Raw genomic sequence first — 20651 nt, forward strand, 5'->3', positions numbered from 1 at the left:
GGCAAACTATTCTGTTCATATCTAGGCCACAAAGGCACCAATAAATCACGTGCTCATCCGTCGTGTATCCCTGGCAGTTTAAAATAATACAGCTATGTGAATCTCGTTCTAAAATTCCCAGCCACGTTTAATATATTGACTAAACTCTACTAATAATACCCATATCTCTCTAGGTAGCTCATGCTAATATCCCCAGTCATCCTGTAGTCTCTCAATTCCTCGTCGTCAGAGTCAGTGCCGCCAGTATGAATTGCCTGGTGTTCAGGCTTCACATGCCTCCTCATATAACCCAAATGCAGGTTGAGTCGATGATGCGGACTCACGATCTTTATCATCCTTCTAGCCTCCGACAGGAGTGCACTGCGCACGTCAGAAAGAGGACCGGTGCGAACCTTTAAGCCGCAAAAGTCACTCTCGGCATGCGCAAAAAGACCACTGAGATGTTCATATTCGGATTCATACCGTCGTGGACACAAAGGACACCTGAACATAAAATTAGTCTTCAAGCCCCAAATACGGCGGCGCTCGTCCCCCATTCTGTGAAGGAATAGATCTCGTATGTCAATACCCCCCCCTTCAGCTTCGCAAAAGCCGCCCTCAATGTGCTGCAGCATCTCAGAGGCTTTACTGAATGTCTTTTTGCAGCCACGACCTGCGCCCAGACATCTGACCCTTTTGTTGTATATTTCGCCGTGCTCCGGCCAGTGATAGCCGTCATAATAATCATAATCAGGACTGTAGGGTTCCTTATACTCTCTGTCCCATTGCTCATTAGTTCTGAAAGCATGCAGCTCAAGTGCATCGCGCACGTCAGAGAGGGGACCGGTGCGGACTTTCAATGCACATAGGCCACTCTCAGCATGCCTGTAAAGCTCTTCAAGCCCATTAAACTTTTCTGGGTCCTCCTGGTTCTCGCATTTATAGCACTTGTAAAAAGAAGAACGCGAAGTATTCCGGAGACGTCGTCCCTCTTCTTTCATATCCTCGTCAAATAGATCCCACTCACATTCGTCGAGCAGCCACTCGCTACAGTCCACAGCATGATATAGCATCTCAGAGGCCCAGTTGAACCTTTTACGGCAACCAAAAATCCTGCATAAACATCTGACAAGTCCTGTGACTGGCTCGCCGTGCTCAGGCCAGCGCATGGCATCACCATCATCAGACAGTTCAGATTCATAATCAGAGGAATCATCAGAGGAATCAGATGAACCATCATCGGTTGTTTGGATCCCGTGCTTTTGTGTTTGATGCTGCTTCAGACCGGACTGGGTGCGGACGCTCTTGTTGCAAAGATTGCACTTGATGGTCGTCTTTTCGAGCTGATGCTTATCCATACTATGCTGGACAAGTGCCAATTGGGACTTGAAGGTCTTTTCACAAGGATCACAGTGGAAAGTCCTGGTTGGATCGTTTTCCGCCTTATCTTCCTGCTTAGGTTGGGCAGCGGAGACGGCATCCTGATAACCACGAAGGTGCTTTTTTCTTCTGTGCCTGCTCAGTTGCGCCTTACTACCACAGACCGCACCACAAAGATTGCATGTAGTCGTCGCTGGATCGGGGCGAGAGTGCTTCTTTTTCATATGGTTACTCAATTGCTCCTCATCGCGACAGTTTGCTCCACAAACATTGCATCCCCTCGACGTTGATGTAATCGGCTTTGATGAAGTCGGCATTTGTTGAGCCTCGGCAACATTTCGAGCCGGTATGAGATGTTTGTCTTGAATGTGCATAGTCATATGCCTCTCTTCGCCAAAAGCCCTGCCACATTCATTACATTTAAATGATTTGCTTTTGACTTTAGAAGTGGTGTCTGCCATTTTTTTGAGTAATGAGTTTTTATTGTTTCTTGTGTTGGGAAGAAGTTGGAGATTCGAACCGGCGGGTCTAGCGGGGGGTTTTGTAGTCGATCAACTTGAACCAATAACAAAATGGAGTTTTCGTTGTCTCTGTTCCATAAACGCATTATCGGGGTAATTGACAGAATCAGTTAGCACTGTGTGTCACTTTTGTAAGATCCAACGAATCTGGAGCTGTGGAAATACTAATTGGGGATACACTGATACCCTGAACCAAATTCCCTTTCCCGCGTCACGTCGTCAACTGACTAATTCCAAAGGTAGTGGGCAGCAGAAGGTAAAGAACGTATATAACACCTTTCGAACAATAAAGTTAGATACACAAACCACCCTTTATTAATACCGATCCTTTAAAAGACTTTCGCTGACATCCCCTGTCATCTTATATTCCATCAACGCTTCGTCCTCGGGAAAATAATCTCCCCCATACATCATCCTGTCCTCCATCTCCAAGTACTCATCGTCTTCATATTCGTTTTTGATATGTTGCATAAGCGTGTCAACTACTTGCGAAAGAGGTCCTGTGCGGACCTTCAGACTACAAGTATTACTCTCGGCATGCTTAAAAAGGTAGCTGAGTTTTGATCCTGCTTTTTTGCATACAGGACACCGGTAGATACCGCCTGCCTTTTTGTCAAAGACACGACGGCCCTCTCGCCCCATGCCCTTGTCTCGGCAAAACAGGCAGCATAGGTCGTGTATTTTAGAGCGCAGACCATCGCAGTTCCCTTTCTCCAGGTGGTCTAAAACTTCAGAACCTCTTTTGAACAATCGGCGGCAGCTGCAGAAGCGCCGACCCGGACATTTGAGACGCCCTGGTGGTTCTCCGTATTCTGGCCAGCCCCGGATCTTGCTGGCTTTAAGACCAGTTGTCGAGGAATCTGGTTCTCGGCTCCCGGGACCATCAACGCCATCATTCTCATGCTTGCTTGTTTCGGGGGCGTTCGATTCGTGATCGCTGTCCTGCTGATGTATCTCTAGCATCTTTTCCTCTCCGAATTGCGCTTTGCAAAATTTGCAAACGAAACTGTGCTGAGTATCGAGATGACGGCACAATTCATCCAGGGCGTTGAAGGATGCGAAACAGAAAATACATGTAAAGGTCTTAGCGGGAGTAACGGTCGTAGCGGGAGTTTTTCCAGCGTCCTTAGTCTTGCGACGTTTGTGTATGCGTTTCCGATGTTTCCTCAATTGTCTACTATTGCTCAAAACCTTTTCGCAAGTAGGACAAGTGACTGGTTTTTTGTGGGCTTGAGGGTTGGTGTCGGCCATTTTGTATATTTTTTGAGTGAAATATTGATTATGAAATGTTGGAAAGAAGTTGACTTTGGAGTTCAAGAAAAGGGGGGTTTCTGGGGATTTTATACTGCGTACATACACCAAGTAACAAAAGCAAACATAGATCAGCTGTGGCAAACATAGATCAGCTGTGGCAAATATAGATCAGCTGTGGCAAACCAAGGCATACGTAGATCACATGAAGTCAGAACGGGTAACTGGTGGAATGTTAACTTTCAAGTCCAAGATCTGTTGACCTAATGTCCCCAGTCATCTTGTAGCCCCTCAACTCGTCCTCTGAACCTCCACCTCCATACATCAAGTATTCATCCTTCGAGTCTTCGTTCAGCTCTTCAATATACGTCTTGAGCGTAGTAGATAATTTAGAGAGAGGGCCTTGACGAACCTTCAAACTGAAAGCATTGCTCTCAGCGTGCTTAAAAAATTATATTCCCTTGCAAACTCCCTCGGACTTTTCCCAAGCATATTCATGAACCGCATCGTACAATTTAGCTATAGGACCGCTGCGGATCTTCAAACTGCACAAATTGCTCTCAGCGTGTTTAACCAGAAAACTTATCGACCTGAATATGCCTTGTTGGGTGCCCCTGCAGATTGGGCAGTAATAGAGGTTCGTCCCCTGATCGTAGAGCATGCGTATTTCTTCAAGTTGCATCATGGCTTGGAAGAGATCGTCTGGGGATTTCCATAGGAAGTCGTTCTGGTGGCAGGTTTCAACATGGTAAAGCATTCCTGAGGCCTTATGGAAGATTTGTGAACAGCCGAGATGTTTGGCAAGGCATGACATGCCACTCAGCCTTTCGCCATACTCGGGCCACTTGTCGCCATCTCTCCATTCCGTTTCATCTTGGTCATCGACCGACGAGTTGCCATCGTCTTCATCATCAGCTGAGTCGTCCTCCTCTTCACTGCCCGTCGAGTCTGAGTTCTGGTCCGAGTCCGAGCCGGAAGAATAGTGAGAATCGCCGTCTTGATCGTTAGAATAAGCGCATGGCGGGTTCATCGATTGATCATCAAGGTCGACTGGATGTTGGTTTGCGAAGGATGGAGTGATGGGTCCGCTCAGTGGTTCAGGCGCATCGTATCTCATACAGTGATCATCATGATAAGCCAACGGCGGGGTCATGGGTCGATACTTGAGATCGACTAGGTGTTGGTGTGCGGTGGATGTGGTGATGGGCTCGATTGGTGGTTTAGACTCATTGTAATCGGCTGGGTATTGGCACGCCGGGAGCTGAGTATAAGCGATGGGTTCACTCAGTTCTTCAGGTTCTTGCTTGATCTGTCGGGGAGGAGAAACCCGGGGCGCTGCATGCTTGTCTCTTTGATGATTCTCAAGCGCCTTTTGTAAGTGGAAGGACCTATTACAATCTGGGCACTTGATCGTCTTGTGCTTAATCTTTTTGTGGCTGCCAAGTACATGTTGGGAGTTGAAGGTCTCGTCACAAAGACTACAAGCAAAGGATCTTTGGACAAGAGCTTGATGTACTGCTGATGATTCGCCCATTTGCTGCACAGGAGCTTCCAGTGTGATCTGTGATTGGCTTTCCAGCTTGGTTTGGCTTGCGTGATTGCTCTGGATGTTGCTTAGTGCACTTGTATTTGTTTGGGCATCCGGGGCAGATTGATCCAAGTTCCGCAGCTTAGCTGAGAAGGAAAATTTGCCATCGCGAATAGAAATGTCGATGTCGCTAAAAGGACCTCCTGACTGAGACGCAACTGCTTGTGAGAGTACCCGTTCAAGCGCAGCCTGGGCAGTTGAAGTAGCTGATTGTGGATTCCGATGCTTTAATCGGCGATGTCGTATAAGAATCTTCTTATTAGCGAATCCTCTTTTGCAGGTAGTGCATTTAAAAGTATCTCTCGGGCCAGAAGGTTGGGGTTTAATATCCGCCATTTTCTAGATGAGTGAGTATATTTTGTTTGTCTTTTGGAAGCTGATTGAAAATCTCTGCGGTGGACTTATGAGATTAGGGGTTTAATTAGTGTATAAAAATTAACTTTGCGTTGCTGAGGTTTCAACCGTAGCGTGGCCCGTGATGCCAGGGTGGGCCTGTCAATGACATAACTGAACTATTTGAGCAAGTCGATATGATATACTTGATATGGGTATCCCTCGAAGTCTAATGCGAAATCGATAGATGCAGCTTCGTCACGAAAAATACAAAAGCACTGCTATGCAACCCACTTATCCTTCCTTTAACACAAAGACAAGACCACTTTTGGACCCCTTGAAGCTGCTTGGAAAGGGTCGTTTGGGTGATTTTGTGGGTTGATTGAAGGTTTCGGTTACTCTGTGTGAGCAATAAACAAGTAATCGCATGATATGATATACAACTATATATCTATAATAGTCTGCCCAGGGCAGTGGAAATCATTCAAGCGTGCATATCTATCTGTGTTGTCTTGTTGTTCATGAGCTGTTAGCTCTATTCAAAGATTTTTCATGTCGAGAAAAATCTGAAGAAGCTGCAAGGATATAGGGTGTAACTTATGGATGAACATGAAGCCGATATATGACCAATTCACCATATTTAGCTGCATAAGGTTCAATCACCACATATCCTTGTCGTCAAACTTCTCCTGGCGTCAATGTCTTTTGAATGGTTAGTAGACAGAGCATAGGGTTGTCTGATGACCACAACCATCACTAGTACAACACTCGGTTTCCCGCAAATACTCGAGAAATCATTTAATATCAACTAATGCGGAAATATCAAACTAAAATAACAGCAGACAATCGATCCCGTAAATATCATCCATATACTTAAACACTGCATATTTCTGTTGACTTACCGGCAATGTGTAAAAGATGCAGGTAGCACAACCGATCGAACGACGGAAGGCTAAACAACGATAGTCTCGAAAACATGTCTTGTAGGTTGAGTCTCGATCCCACAAAGATCTAATGTGTTCAAAGCTCACCCGATATGACTTGTTGTCATGCTATCTATGTTTAGTTTCTACCTATATCTCTCACATTAGCCAGCAATTACCTTGATGTAGTGATCCATCAGACCCAGCATGTCGTACGTCCAAAAAGGGTTTGCAAGTCTGACTCAAGACAACTAGTAGCGATCCGCATAGTCTAGAAGCTCGACAAGGGCTCTGCCAAGAGGGCCGGTGCAAACCTTCAAATCACATGCGTTGCTCTCAGCATGCTCGAGAAAGCTGCTTAGCCCGTAAAACTGGCCATCGTCGCTTTCTTTGCAATTCGGACACTTGAACATGTCGTATCCAGGATCATATAGCTGCCGAGCCCCTCTTCCTATTTTGTCGCTGGTGAAAACGACGTCCAAATAATCCCCCTTCAGACTAACAATGCAGTCCCCTGCTTCAACATGCTTTATCATCTCCGAGCCTCTAGAGAAGATTTCGCGGCAACCTTTGGTCCTAAAAAGGCATGGGGTGTCGCTGAAAGGTTGGGGGTAGTCGGGCCATATTGAATGTTTATTCAATACGTCATACAATGTGTAGTAATCCATGTCGACGTCTGGCTCGCTCTCAGACTCATCCTCTGCGGTCTCCACCGGTTCTCCCTCTGAGTCTTCCTCTGTGTACTCAGAAACGCTATCGTCGGAGCCATACTCTATTACATCAGGTACTTTGCTTGAGGGCTGGCAATGCGATTCCATGGTGAACTCGTTGACTCGCTCTTGCTTGGTCTCATTGGGAGTGATTTCCCAATTCATAGAGCTTGCCTTTTGACAAGTTGGCGGTGATGTTGTTGGAGGATTTAAGCCTCGATGTTCAATAGGATGAGAATCCTTTTTGCGTTTAACAGGTGGTGGGCCACGGACCGTGAATTCTGTACTGAAGACTCCGTTGATGGTATGTTTGTCCTTGTTATGTTGCATGAGTGCCTCTTGTGTGCCAAAGACCCTTTTGCAGGGATCACAAGTGATATTGTGTCTGCGAGGAGTCTCACGTATGGCAACTTGGTGCGTGGCAGATTCCTGCTTGATAGGGATGCCAGGCATGACGCGAGGTTTGTATTCCTGTCTGATGGCGTCCCTGAAGGCTGCCATATCTTGTTTGATTTGTGAATTAAGGACGACTGGAGGTGGTGGCTGCATATGCCTCCCATCGCTGGTGTGATCGTCGAGTCCATGTTGGTTATCGAATTTTCTGTTGCAGGTAACACAGGTAAAGGTGGACCTAGCACGACTTGCAACAAAAGTACTTTCCCCTCCATGTTTGCTCATGTTATGAGCGTCGACTCCGTCCTGGGATGAAAAGATTTCTTGACAGACGCTGCAATACCAGGTAGCCTCGGAGGTGGCTTCATGAGAGGTAATTGATTCATGTTTCCGCTTAATAGAGACTTTAGGCGAAAGGTCTGTCGAAGGCTCACGCACCGTTGGTGTGTGCTCCTGTTTGGCAATAGATTTGTAGTTGAGTGTTGCGTCTTTGTGCATGTCTTTTTTGTGTTCTTGGATCTGCCTGTCCGATTTAAAAGCACGGCGGCAGCAGAGGACACAGACGAAACGAGCTTCCGTAAGAGCTCTCACTCTGACTGGAAAGTCAGGTGTCCGGATGGCAAGGGATTCAAACATAATAAGTGGTACACATTCGTAGTTGTTGGTTTCGACAACTGATCGCATGATCTTGCATATGTCTGTCCCATAAATTGTATCCATGTTCTTGAAACACTTATACCAATCAAGGAGGAATTCGTCATAATGATTAAGCCAGGCTGGTACTTCATCCTGGGCATCATTGCTGGAAGTCTTGGGTTTGCTCGTCTCGAATCCATGCATCTTCTCCATGAGATCCCTTGAGCGTTCCTCCATGACGTGCTCAAAGAAGTAGTTCAATACAAGGAAGCATTCGTGACAGTAGAGGTAGTCATCGAGGGGAACATCGCCAGCAGCAGATGATCCATGTTGTTGTTTGGGTTTTTGGTAGGTGATTTGCAGGTCGTCATTTCGTCCGTCCTTAGTTGGAGTTGCGATAGCTTCAGCAAGCGGGCATTGAACTTCCGGTCTCAACGCGCGATAATATCGTCTCATCCATTCGCCATCCGGACAGGGTTTGTTGCAAGAGACGCATCTGACTGAATCAGACGTGGGTTGTTGGAGGTTGGTCATTGTTTCTAATTGAGTGAATGTTTTTTTAAGTTGGTAGATTTAGAAAGAAGTTGGAAAAGGAGAATGAAAATATGGAGGCAGCGTTGAGGGGGTCTGATAAGTGTATAAAAGCCAAATCATGTCATAACGGAGGACCCGGGCATGGCGTGGGTAGGGTGGTCCGAAGTTTTATAAGCTGAGAATGATAGACCACATGTTTAGGCAGCATCATCTACAGTGGCTATTAGACTGTGCAAAACGACATCTCAGACCAATTGTCAATCTATATTTTACCGTGTACTTCTGGGGCATTACAGTTCACATTGATACAGTCCTCAGGGGTACAGTAACCTATAAAACTGGAGAAATGCACATCCCTTACCCCTGAGGACTGCACATCTGGTGGCGAGATTATGCTAATTGATATGATGGCGTGTTTATGACGTCATTTCTAAAGCTTAAATAATGATCAATAAGCTGGAACACGGAGGCTTTTTCCATATCTTTCAAAAATCTTGTCTTATTTTCGCCACAAATACGGTGTACAGTGCAATTTCTCTAGGATCTGCAAGGCACATTTCAGTGTTCTCCACAAAAAGACAACGAGTCTTTTGCCACTTTCTCAGTGACTTCAATATACATTCTGCCACTCTGGGTATAAGTTGAGAAGCAGCCCCAGGGAATAATTTGCATGTATCTCTGTGTATCTTCTAGGGGTACCTGAATCCTTTCAAACCAGTCTAATGCAGACTAAAATGTGACCTTACGCGTCCCAAAGAGATCTCAGAACTGAGAATTCAGCTGGTCACTTTCAAGTAAAGCTAATATAGGTACGTTTGTTTCTATAATATTAATAGAGTATGTCAGCCGACTTTGCCGTACCTGGGACATGATGGTGACTTGTCCAAGTCACCGGCTTCACAACCGATTTACTGTAGTCACTGTACGACGTGCGATAGCCACCAAATTGGACAAGGTTCGCGTCAAGTCACAGCGAGGAATAAGGGGACTTTTGTAACCGACACACAGACAGCTGAATGACACCCCTTGGTTCTTCTGCCATCAAGCCTAAATGATATCAAGAAATCATCAATACAGCAAAGCACGATAGACTTCCTCAGGCTCGACGCGGACTGCGATCTGTGGTGGAAATGTACGGTATCATCCGCTATAGCAAGATGCTGTCTGCAATCACTTTGGTAGAAATGTACGGTATTCCATGTAAAACGAGCTGAATCAATGACTTAAAAACTATCTGTATCCTCCAATAGTAACTATATCTCGCACAGAAGCCAAACATAGCCCTCAGAACATAATAACCCTAATCATCCTCTCACAATTCTTTCCAGCGTACTTCTTCAAGACATCTTCCAAAGCCTCAAGATATCTGTCACCAATCGTCAAACCACAAAGCTTTTTTTAGAAATGGCCAAGTCAGTGGTCTGATCCCAGAATCTTGCTTTAATACATAGCCTCTGTGAAAATACAACAAGGCGTTTCTGCGCCTCAAAATGACAACTTCGTGGGAAATCAACTTCAGGCTATATGGAATGTCGTTGGCAGTCGCAAAAGAGCAATTCCTTCCTAATACTGAATATATAACTATTGATGACGAGCTCTGACATGTTATACTAACCAAGAAATATACATGCAACACCACCAGCGAAACAATCCCTTTGAGATAGCCCATGTTAGGTTATTTAGCGACTATAATTATTATAATTATAATACCTAGAATTCCTGCGAATATTTAAGATAAAAATTTTATTACCAAGTCCTAAAATATCAGACCAAGGAGCGACAGATATGAGACCAGCTGACCAAATTCCCTAAGCCTTAAATAATATCCATATACCTAAAGACTACCATATCTCCCACATTAACACACAATTACCTACGTACTTGTTGTTATCCAATCCCTCACCGGAATCATCGCAGTTGTCCTTCTACAAAAATATCCTGAGTATGGATGCAAACCTCAGTGATTAACTCCACTGATCCGCAAATTCCAGAAGCTTGGAACGAATTTCCCTAATAGGACCGGTGCGAACCTTCAAGTTGCACTGATTGCTCTCAGCATGATCAACAAGTTGAAATAGATACTCGAATCTGCCTCCTCCTTTGCTCTTACAGTTCGGACACTTGTAAGTGCAGTTGATGTCATCATAGACCTTTCGACTCCATGCCTTACTGTGGTCGAAAATGTCGGAATCAAACCATTGCACATCAGTCGGGCAAAAGTGGAGTTCATTATGCTGTATCATCATCGAAGCTGCAGAGAAGACTTGATTGCATCTGGCGTGTCTGAAAATGCATGGGATGCGGCCTTTTTGACCGTGTTCAGGCCATTTCGGACCTTCATCGTCTTCGTCAGACTGTGCGTCATCTTCTTCCACGCGTTGCTCCATCTCAACCTCTGATTCGTCCGCGGACTCGGCCCCGGAATCTTCTTCGGGGTCAAATTCGGAGTCATCCTCAGATTGACCCTCCCAATCGTCCTCTGAACCGTCCTCTGGACCGTCCTCTGAGCCCTCGCCCAAGTTAGACTCTGTCCCATCTAGTCCTTCACTTGACGCCTTGGCATTCAACTCGGCAGTAGGATCATAGACTGGCTCTTGCTTGATCTCATTGGGAGTAACTGTCTGATCCGGGAGGCATACTTTCTGATGTTGCTTGAAAGAGTTCATGCCAGGGAACTTCTTGTTGCAATGGCAAGTTTTGGGGTCATGGCTGTCGATTTTATGGTTCGAAAGTGCCTTTGGACTACCGAAAACCTTATCGCAAGGAAAGCAAGTCAAGTTGGCAATAGAAAGAGCTTCACGCATGGCGGCTTTGAAGACAGCAGCCTCAAGCGGGTCTGGTGGTGCATGCGCATCCATATTGTGACACATGGCTGCCCTCTTGGTCTCGAACATCTTGCCACAGTCATCACAACAATAGGCGGTCACAGCAGTCATAGCTGTCAGCCCATCATGCAAATCGACGCAGTGATGTTCGGTTGCGATTCTGGTCCTGAACATCGCCTTGCAGACGGTACAAGTAAAGGCGGTCACAGCAGAAGTTTGAACCATGGCAGGAACTCCGGCTGGAGCTGGCGGCTCTTCGTGCGTGTCTCTGTTGTGGTTTTCGATCGCATTTCGAGAGTTAAAGGCCCTGTTGCAACGTGCGCAAGAAAAGGGGGGCTCGGAGGCGTCTTCGGGCGCTGTTGGGTCTTGAAGTTGCTGGTGGTTATTGTCAATGTGATTGTCGAGTTCATGCTGCTCGTTGAAGGTTCTGTTGCAGACGAGGCAAGTGCAGGCCTCCCTTGCGCAGTCCAAATTGAAGCGCACACAGTGATCATGTTCTTTAGCGTTGTGTTGGTCGATTGTCTCCTGAGTCTCGTAGAGTTCATCACAGAAGCTGCAATGCCAGAAAGGAGATTGTTCCTCGCCTGGGGCGTCAGTTGTGACGCCGGATTCCACATGTTGTGACGGCTCTTGATGAAAATCCCTTTTGTGGTCCTCGATTCCCTGTTTGCTTCCCACGCGCACATTGCATGAGGCGCAGGAAAAGAAGAACTCTGCAAGAGCTCCAAGTCTGACTGGCAAGTCATTTTTCTGCATGGCAAGAGATTCAAACATGGTTCGTGGGTTGCATCGGCCGGGTGATTGCATGGATTTGCAAGTATCCGTCCCAAAAAAGTAATCCAAGCTCTTGAATACCTTGTGCCAAAAGTCATTGAACCAGGCTGGGTTTTCACCCTGTTGCTGGGCGTCATGGTCGGAGGTCTGGGGATTGCCCTTGAATGCACTTGTCCTTCTTAAGACATGGCCATCATACTCATGCATCAAGTCTTCAAAGAGATGCTCCAAGATTTTGAAGCAGTCATAACAGTAACGGCGGTCCTCGAAAGGAAGATCAAGCGTGGCAGGTGATCCATCTTGTTGGTTGACGTTTGGCAGTATGTCTTGTTCCCGATACTTAGCTGAGAGAGCTATTTTATAAAATAGGTTTTGATCCACAGTAGTAACCCGGCGGCGGCATTTCAGATATTTGCGATTGTTGCAAAGCTCATGACACGAGACGCATTCAACTAAGCCAGAGGCTGGCTGTTGGAGGTTGGCCATTGTTTACGTGTAGATAAAAAAGCGTGTTTTTTTTTTAGGTTGAGTTTGAATGAAATTAGAAATGGGAAATTTAAGTCGGGACGGGTGGGACGGATGTTGGGGTTTTTGATAAGGTGGTCTAAAAAGCAAGCTTGACGTTGCTGAGGTTTCAGGTCTGAGCGGGGAGGGAGACACGCAAGGAGGTGGCTAGCTAGATATGTGGTAATTGATAGCCGGAAGGATTACTCGTACTTTGGACAACTGCCAGTAGTTAAAAGTGTAAAGATGGCTAGGGAACTTAAAAGGGCGGCTGGACAAAAAGGCTGAGATATATATCCCTTGCTGGCTAACTATTGTGTTCACAATTAAACAAGGGTCTTTTTATTGTAGTCTAAGGTATTTCCCTCCATCCCTTCTAGTCTAAACAATCAGACTCCAATCAGCGTTAGATCAATATATCGACATACGAGGGAGGCAAAAACTCCCTCCTCTTTGGTTAATTGGCCTATGATTTCCCGTTGTGGAACTAGACTTAGTAGGTTACAATTAGACAGGTTTGTACCTGCATTTCCATCGGATTGAAACATCAGTAACGCGCTAACAACGAGTGGTATAGGTTAGTCAATTTAGCTGCTGATGTCTTCCCAAGAGTTGGACAAATCAGTGGACAAGTATCTTGGTAATAAACTTTCTTCATCAATTACCAAAGGCCTAATATTCTATCTTAGTCTTGACGCTACTCAAGTTTAGTTTCTTAGGAATGTACATAGTACGGTATTGAACGCGTAAAACTCCATGTAAAGTGTCTGGGTTTGTCTTAGCTCACCAGCCACGCCAGCCATGCACCCCGCGATATACCCAATGCAGCTCACGAATACTTAAACATGGCTGGGAGACACTTTTAACATTGAGAGAAAATTAAACTTGACAGTGGTACTCTGTACCCAAGAAGCGATGCAGTAGAGATAACGATAGTTGAAGAGTTTGCGTCATCATACTAGACTATCTGTCGTATAGACCGCTTGACCAAATACCCCAAAAACGAAGGCCCCCGTTATCAGGATAATATAGCTAATTAGGTTAATATTAGCTTCTAACATACCCCCTATTTCTTATTAAAATTAGCACTATTTTAAGGAAAATGCCCTATAAGATAGCTAAGATTCTAATCTTTATAGAGGGTATACTGCCTATAGAAAGTATTTAGCTCAGTGGCTTTTTTAGATCTAATAGCTATAGATTTTACCTAGTATTTAATAACCTCTGCTTAAGGTAACTGGCTACTTTTCTCTTGCAATAGGGGGGTTTAAACATATAACTTTTGTAATAGTAAGTAGAAGTTATAGGCTCTAGCTAGGCTATCTGCCTCCCGGGCTTATAACTGTTATATAGACCGCTTAACTAAATACCCTAAAAACGAAGGCCCCCGTTATCAGGATAACGTGGCTAATTGGGTTAATATCAGCTTCTGACACTATCTAGTACCGAGCCTAAAGAGCAAGGACCCCTGTCAATTGTCTTGTCCAGATAGCGAGATATCAGGATACACATTTGTTTTTCGCAATTTCTAAAACACATCTCGCATAGTTTTAAACAAGGCGTTGAAAATGCTGTTTAATTTGTGTGCAGCACTGTATACAGGCGAATCTCTTTGCTCATTGAAAAGTATAGCACGTATAATTGGTGCAACATGCCTCATGCCAGGAAGAGAGAGTATGAGAAGCCTTGAAAGGAATATGAGGTGCAAATTCTCCTTACAGTTAGAGTAGTTGATGATATTTCTGGCCATAGGGTCTAAGAGACAGCGACTATCTCTGTTCATCTTGGCCTTGACAAATAGCGTATCTATATCAAGAGGCCATACACAGGAGCAATAACGGCCGCTTTGAAAGTGCTGCAGCATTCACGCCAAGACATATGACACCTCCCTTGGCGTCTTTGCCTTGTTCCGGCCAGCGAAAGCCCTGGTCGTGCACACGCCTCCCGTGGTCGCTTTGAATATGCTTGTACCGCTCCCTCTAATTCAATTTCGTGTTATTCGAGCAATAGATAGATCTTGACGCCCAGATTCATCCTCAGGTAATCCCTGTACAGGATCTTGGGACCCGTGGACGCCCCTAGATATTCTGGTTCAGACAATTCATCGCATGAACTGTCATCCGAGCGACCTCCAGCGCCAGTTTGTTGAGGCTGGCTTGGTCCGGGAGAGCCGCTCTGAGAGAGTTCGCTGCGGGATGTGCGTGCTTTGTTCCTCGATGCTGCTCTAGAGCGCGCTGGGAGCAAAAGGGCTTTTTGTTACAAAGAGTGCACTTATGTATCTCGATGACGCCATGCTTATCCCGAGTATGGTCTTTGAGTCCACGCTGAGATTTAAAGGTTTTGTTACAGGGAGCACAACGAAAGCCTTTGGGGACATTCTTGGCCTCTATGTGTCGGTTATTGGCCGAGGAATCATGGACGCTGGGATTGTTTGGTCGCTCAGGTTCTTGTTGTTGCTCTGCTTCAATCTCACTCAGTCTTTGACGTTCATCTTCGGCTGCCCGAGGGTGAAACAGTCTTTCATGTTCATCATAGTCACACCCGTGAGGGAATATTATGTTGCATTTTTCACAACAGGGGTAATGTTCTGTCTTGTAATGATGATCCAATGCAGGCTGGTTATTGAAGGTCTTGTAACAGCCGGCACATTCACAATCAGGTCCACGTTTTTCTGGTGTTTCGTCATGCACGACCTGATTATGAATGTCGCGTGTATACTCTTCCAGGAAGTACTTGTCGCAGCGGTCACAACAAAAAAAAGCTATAGAGACATCTGTGAACTCGGCTGTCGGTTCATCGAAAACCTTGGCACTGATATGATTTTCGAATGCTACTTGGGTGTCAAACGTCCTGTCGCAGTTGGTGCAAGACAATGTGGACGCGGCTCGTTGTGCCTTGAGCATGTTCTTTTGGCGTTCAGCTTGTTGGGCCTCGAGAGACGGTCTAAGATGAGCATCGAGTTTGGATAGTGTCGGTAGCTTATGATGCGTATTGGCGGTATGGGTGAGGAGTTCATCGTAGTTATTGAATCTTCTGTTGCAAGTGACACAAGTCGAGGCAGCATAGGCGCGAGGTAAACAGAAGCTCCTGCGTCCCCAATGTGTATCTCTATTATGCTCGTTGACTGCGCATTGAGAGTAGAAATCCCTGTTACAGGCGCTGCAATACCAAGAGCCCTCTGGGGAGATGTAACGCACGGTGGGTGGGGCTGTATGTTTCCGTATGACATGCTGATCGAGTTGTCTTTGGTCGTTATAGGACATGTTGCAGGTGGTGCAAGTAAAGGTAGCCCTAGCACGGCGTATATTGTAGCGCACACATCCCTGGTGTAAATCCCAGTTGTGATCTTCCATTTCGTCGTAGGTTGAGCAGGTCCTGTCACAGACGCTGCAATACCAGGCGACCGGGTGACCAACACTTTGGTGAGTGTCAAGTCGCTCTTGGGTCGGGCAGGTTATGCCACAGACGGTACAAATAAAGGCACGAATTGCTAGATCTTGAGACCTGGCAGCTGATTCATCTAGTTGAATAATGTTGTCACCTGCATCTCGTAACCCCAGATGCCTACCAATCCGGTGGTCTCTGGCCTCATCTCCATTTCTAAACACCCAGTTGCAGGTAATGCAAATCAAGTCGGCCTCTGCCCGCTCTCTGATATACTCTAGACTCCGAGGACCCTGCTTGAAGAGAGCTTCAAACACAAGTCCTGTTTCAATCCCCTGTTTGGTGAAGTGTAGGGCGGTATTATCCAGACGCGTGATTCGTCGTAGATGTTTGCATATTTGAAGTTCAAAGAGTTTGTCGCATTCCATGAAACACTCATAACAGTAGTCGAAGTCTTCGGAAAAATCACAGATACTCATCGCTATTGATGTTTTCCTATAGCTTAAGGGGCGGTCGTCATATCGATTGGTCTGTGGTGGACCCTTGTGGTTCATGTGTGCTTTATGCCATTTTTTCAAAGTTGAATAAATTCTGGCCATGGCCATAAAACAGGCACGGCAATAACGATGGTACTCATTGCGCGTGGCAAATGGCACATCATATAGATTGATGTCGGCAAGACTGTTGTGTTTCATTTGGTCGTCGTGGAGTGCGGCTGCTGGGTCTTGAGACCAAACCTCGTTTAGACCCATATGATAGTCCGAAAGCTCACAAGAAATGCATTTAATGACATTTCGTCCATGGATGAGTGGGTGTGACATTGTGTTCAGATGTGGTGAGATGTGGTGAGATGTTTTGGTTGTTTTAAAGATGTTGGAAAGGGGAAATTGGAGTTGTTTTTAGGTGACGTGGCTAGGCGGGCTAGGAGGCCAGAAAACGTGAGACGTGACTTACCTAGGTAACATGGACGTGCAGAGAAGACCCCGGAGGGGTCAAAAGGGCCTCATCAATGGGCCGATGGCTGAAGCAATGGTAACCCATCAAGCAATAGAGCAAAGTTACTAGATGGCTAGGAAAATCTAATGACGACTAAAAAATAAAAATAAAAAAGTTCCGAGTTAAAGACAAAACAAAAAGGTAAAATATATAGTTGGCTGGTCTGTCTTGTCCTGGTAACCCAGCTATATCACGCTCGGCAATCGACAAACCTCACAACATGTTCCTATCATGATAAATTCATAAAAACCTATACTATATTCCTAAAAATACGCCTTGCTAATATCTAGAAAAATCCAAAACTCATTATATACTAAAACAAGCCGCAATAAAAATCCCTTCAATAGTCAAAAAGTTGAAACGCGTCCTGGTTATATTCAATGTGAACAAAGATGCGATAAAAATCCCAAACAGCAGCATCACACGTCTCACTTTCAGCATGCTGAAGCAAGGCACTGAGACTATTAAAATAAGAACCGCAGTTTTCGCATCGAAAGTCGTCTTCATGGTCATGTCCGGCCGGTCCGTACTCTTCATACCAATCTGCAACGACGTTCTTGATAACGCGAAGGTTGGCGCCTGATTCGCAAGTACCGTGCTCTAGATGAAGCATCATGGCTGAATTAGAGATGAACATTCTGGGACATGCAAGACATTTCATGTTTTTCTCCAAGTGGACTTTTTCATGCTAGAGAGTGGTTAATAAGTCAGATGTTTGTGAGACAGAATGTAAGGGATAAACTTACATTGATGAGATTGGATGGGGAATCAAAGAATCGCTGACATGTGGGACATCGATTGTGGACTTCTACATCATGCTGAATCAAATCCTCTTCGTCGTAGAATAACTCGTTGCACTCAAGACAGGCATTGTGAGATTCTTCAAGGTGCTGATTTAAATCATCGGCAGTCTCGTAGTCGGGCTGATGATCGCAGTGTGTACAAACATGATGCTTGTACGAATTGACGACATGCTGTTCAAGAGCAGCGACATGATTAAAATGCCTGTCGCATCGCCAGCAATACGTGTCGTGATGTTTGGCGAGGATGTGCTGATCCAGGGATGTCTCACAGCGGAAGTACCGTTTGCATGGTGGACAATAGCTAGAATTTGAACTGTAGCTTGATGCTGTATCTCCCGGGCTGGCGCTGTAATCTGATCTCGGGCCGGAGTCTGAGACTGAGGTGGTTGAGGTGGAATAGTAACCTCTGGAATGATGACGCATTGTTTTGGCGGGTTACAGTGCGTATGTACGCGCCCGCTGGTGATGGTGGTGCGGCCTGGGGCTTAATTGGTGGTGAGACAATGCGCCCCCCTTCAGAAGGGCCGTGAAACAATTACTCCCTCTGTAAGGGCAGAGTATTGCAGGGCAGTCAATTGATGCTGTAAGGGCGACGACGAAGAGATCATGAATTCATTCAATGGGCAAAAAACCTTGCCATACGGTAGTTTATTTAATTTATCACGGTTGTTAGGGGAGAACAGGACTAGACTCTCCTGATTGGTCACCTGTAGCCCACTTTAGGGGTCACGCTCAAATTAATGTCAACAGAACCAAAAGAGAAAAGAGTCGCTTCTTTTTTCTTTGTTCTCTCCGGTTACATCGTCTTGGCAAATATACCACCAACATGGCAAACAATGTTCAAAAAGTGAAGATAAACTTGTTTCATGCACCTTTAATAGGCTATCATGCAAGTAATTAAACAAAACTCAATTCATAACCAACGACCCACGAGTCAGCATCGTACCACAACAAACCAAAAACAGTCATCCAGATGTAGGGTAGTATTGTAGCGTGCTCCACCACTACAGTGGAATCTCACCAGAACATCTACCCTTGACAAGACTGGCATCCTTACCAGTCAATCCATCAAAATATTCGAACAACCTCTCAACAGGAACCATCTCCATGACCCCCAAATCCGGATGCGAAGACTTTAACGTCTTACCGCTAAACAATACTCTCACAAAGTATTGGCCGTCCTTCTTGTAAAGCTCAAACACTACCTCACTTCCCATACCCGGCCAAACCATAACGTCAATCTGAAGAATGCTCAAAAGACGACTAACAGACCCATCGTGCGCAAAGTTGTGGAGATACAAGATGTCTTGCTTGCCAGACATGACTTGCCTAAAGTGGCTGGCCAGCTCGGCGATCCATACGCCCCAAGATGTGGCTGACGCAGCCAACGAAGCAGGCGCATCACGATAGATCTGGGAGTATTCCCATTGACCTAATCTGTAGACCGTGTTGGCCAGCTTTTGATCAACGCAGGTAGTAGAGTTCTTCCCATCGACAAGCTTGCAAGGGAAGGGTTTGGCGTGACATTGTCTGGCAGACAAATTGTCATAGTAATGATCGAAACTCTCATGAAAGCCCTCATCACCCGCTGGAACACCAGAGATATCATCCAGAATCTTGTACAGATCTCTCGTCTTGTCAAGATGCTTCTTCCACTCGCCATTGGAAGACGACTTGATAGCACTGCTCAACTTGCTTCCAACACTGCATTTGTACTGCGGTTCAAGACTGTCCACGCCCGCTTGTTGGATATGCAGTGGTACGGAATCGGTGGTGTGATACATGCCGTTGATGAACATGCCTGCAACTTGACTCGTGATTTGGTTGTTGGTGACCCTAAACTTGACCTTGCTTCGCCAGTCTTCATCACGGCCGGGAATGAAGTTGAGAAGATCGTGATACACTTCGTACAAATCTTTGCCATGGACCCATGAGTCGTCGAGACCTTCAGCCGTGATCTGGGGGAATTGACATGATCCGATCCATCCGGAGGGGATGAAAGGGTTGATATCTGATATGAAACCTTTCCAGTACCCTTGTGCGTTGGGTTTAGGCTCATCGGTGAATTGCCTACCGTAGTAGTACAGGCCCTGGTTATCGCAGTTCCATTGGTATGGTTCTACTGGAAACGCGTTGCTTGCGTACGGAGTGCGTTTGTGGTGTCTTTGGATCTGGCCTTGGGTGAGCTCATTGATAGCTCAACGTGAAGAATAGACGGGATACTTACGACTTCGACATATTGAAGCTCATATTCCTTGGAAGGTTTCTCATATTCTCTCTTCCTCGCATGAGGCATGTTACACCAATTATACGTGCCATACTTTTCATCAGGTGTAACCGACGAGTCAAAGATAAACCCATAAGTACCTTCGCCATTAATCGCACCACTTAGAGAATTGACATTGTTCTCACTAGGAGGATACCATTTTAATTTTGGGTCAGACCCTATGACCGTTGGTGTTGAAGACAGAAGAGCCAAAAGAGAACCCTGACGTAAAGAGCCCATGTCTGCGTATTGAGTGAGGCAGAAGTATGTCCCGAAAAGAAAGACTGCCACTAAAGCGAGCAGCCTCGCTCTACAGCGGAACCAGGAGAGCGACATTTTATACGAGCGTTGATGGGAGGGAGAGATAATGGTGAATGACTAGGATCGAGGTCTGAAGTTGGAACGTCTTGGAAATTACGCGGTTTAATTGGAGCACGTGGAGACGTGACTGGTTGAGACATCTTTAGAGGTTGGGCCATGGACCCGAATGCCTCTTGGCTTACTACAGTTGCGCATCGACAGAGAAACGTGCCTGTATGATCAAAATCCTTTCGATAAGTTAACCTGTACCGGTCAAAAAGCGCTCGGGGTAGTATTAGTGTTAAAACTAGGCGCATTCCCAAGCGTTGCAGAAAATCTGGTATCACTACTTAGGTAGCCTAGGACACGAAATTAATTAGATAGTAACTATATATTACATTGAAGCGCTTGGACTATTCGATATCGCCTGCTGTATCTTCAGTAGTTCTTAAGTTCTCTGCCGCTTCCCATACACTCTGAAATGTCCTCAGATATTAGATAGGAATAATGCCATGTGAAAGTCGCGGCAGTTACCCAGAAAACCCAGGTGA

General features: G+C 45.7%; 7 protein-coding genes across 7 annotated transcripts; all 7 read right to left on the reverse strand.

Annotated features, from left to right (window-relative positions):
* Positions 1–149: 149 nt before the first annotated feature.
* Positions 150–1820, reverse strand: FPOAC1_000230 (uncharacterized protein; the record flags this gene model as incomplete). The annotated part of the gene is made up of 1 exon (XM_044844849.1): positions 150–1820. The coding sequence occupies one exon, from the start codon at positions 1818–1820 to the stop codon at positions 150–152; it is 1671 nt and encodes a 556-aa protein (XP_044710765.1).
* Positions 1821–2195: 375 nt separating this feature from the next.
* Positions 2196–3131, reverse strand: FPOAC1_000231 (uncharacterized protein; the record flags this gene model as incomplete). Its single annotated transcript, XM_044844850.1, has 1 exon — positions 2196–3131. The coding sequence occupies one exon, from the start codon at positions 3129–3131 to the stop codon at positions 2196–2198; it is 936 nt and encodes a 311-aa protein (XP_044710766.1).
* Positions 3132–3582: 451 nt separating this feature from the next.
* FPOAC1_000232 (uncharacterized protein) lies at positions 3583–5055 on the reverse strand (the record flags this gene model as incomplete). The annotated part of the gene is made up of 1 exon (XM_044844851.1): positions 3583–5055. One exon carries the CDS (start codon positions 5053–5055, stop codon positions 3583–3585), a length of 1473 nt encoding a protein of 490 aa, XP_044710767.1.
* Positions 5056–6226: 1171 nt separating this feature from the next.
* On the reverse strand, positions 6227–8248 carry FPOAC1_000233 (uncharacterized protein; the record flags this gene model as incomplete). The annotated part of the gene is made up of 1 exon (XM_044844852.1): positions 6227–8248. One exon carries the CDS (start codon positions 8246–8248, stop codon positions 6227–6229), a length of 2022 nt encoding a protein of 673 aa, XP_044710768.1.
* Positions 8249–10212: 1964 nt separating this feature from the next.
* On the reverse strand, positions 10213–12333 carry FPOAC1_000234 (uncharacterized protein; the record flags this gene model as incomplete). Its single annotated transcript, XM_044844853.1, has 1 exon — positions 10213–12333. One exon carries the CDS (start codon positions 12331–12333, stop codon positions 10213–10215), a length of 2121 nt encoding a protein of 706 aa, XP_044710769.1.
* Positions 12334–14429: 2096 nt separating this feature from the next.
* On the reverse strand, positions 14430–16556 carry FPOAC1_000235 (uncharacterized protein; the record flags this gene model as incomplete). The annotated part of the gene is made up of 1 exon (XM_044844854.1): positions 14430–16556. The coding sequence occupies one exon, from the start codon at positions 16554–16556 to the stop codon at positions 14430–14432; it is 2127 nt and encodes a 708-aa protein (XP_044710770.1).
* Positions 16557–17071: 515 nt separating this feature from the next.
* On the reverse strand, positions 17072–20040 carry FPOAC1_000236 (uncharacterized protein; the record flags this gene model as incomplete). Its single annotated transcript, XM_044844855.1, has 5 exons — positions 17072–17419; positions 17478–17621; positions 17675–18018; positions 18556–19705; positions 19762–20040. The coding sequence occupies 5 exons, from the start codon at positions 20038–20040 to the stop codon at positions 17072–17074; spliced, it is 2265 nt and encodes a 754-aa protein (XP_044710771.1).
* Between the last annotated feature and the right edge of the window lie 611 nt (positions 20041–20651).

Source organism: Fusarium poae, chromosome 1 (assembly GCF_019609905.1).
Source record: "Fusarium poae strain DAOMC 252244 chromosome 1, whole genome shotgun sequence".
Lineage (NCBI taxonomy): Eukaryota > Fungi > Ascomycota > Sordariomycetes > Hypocreales > Nectriaceae > Fusarium > Fusarium poae.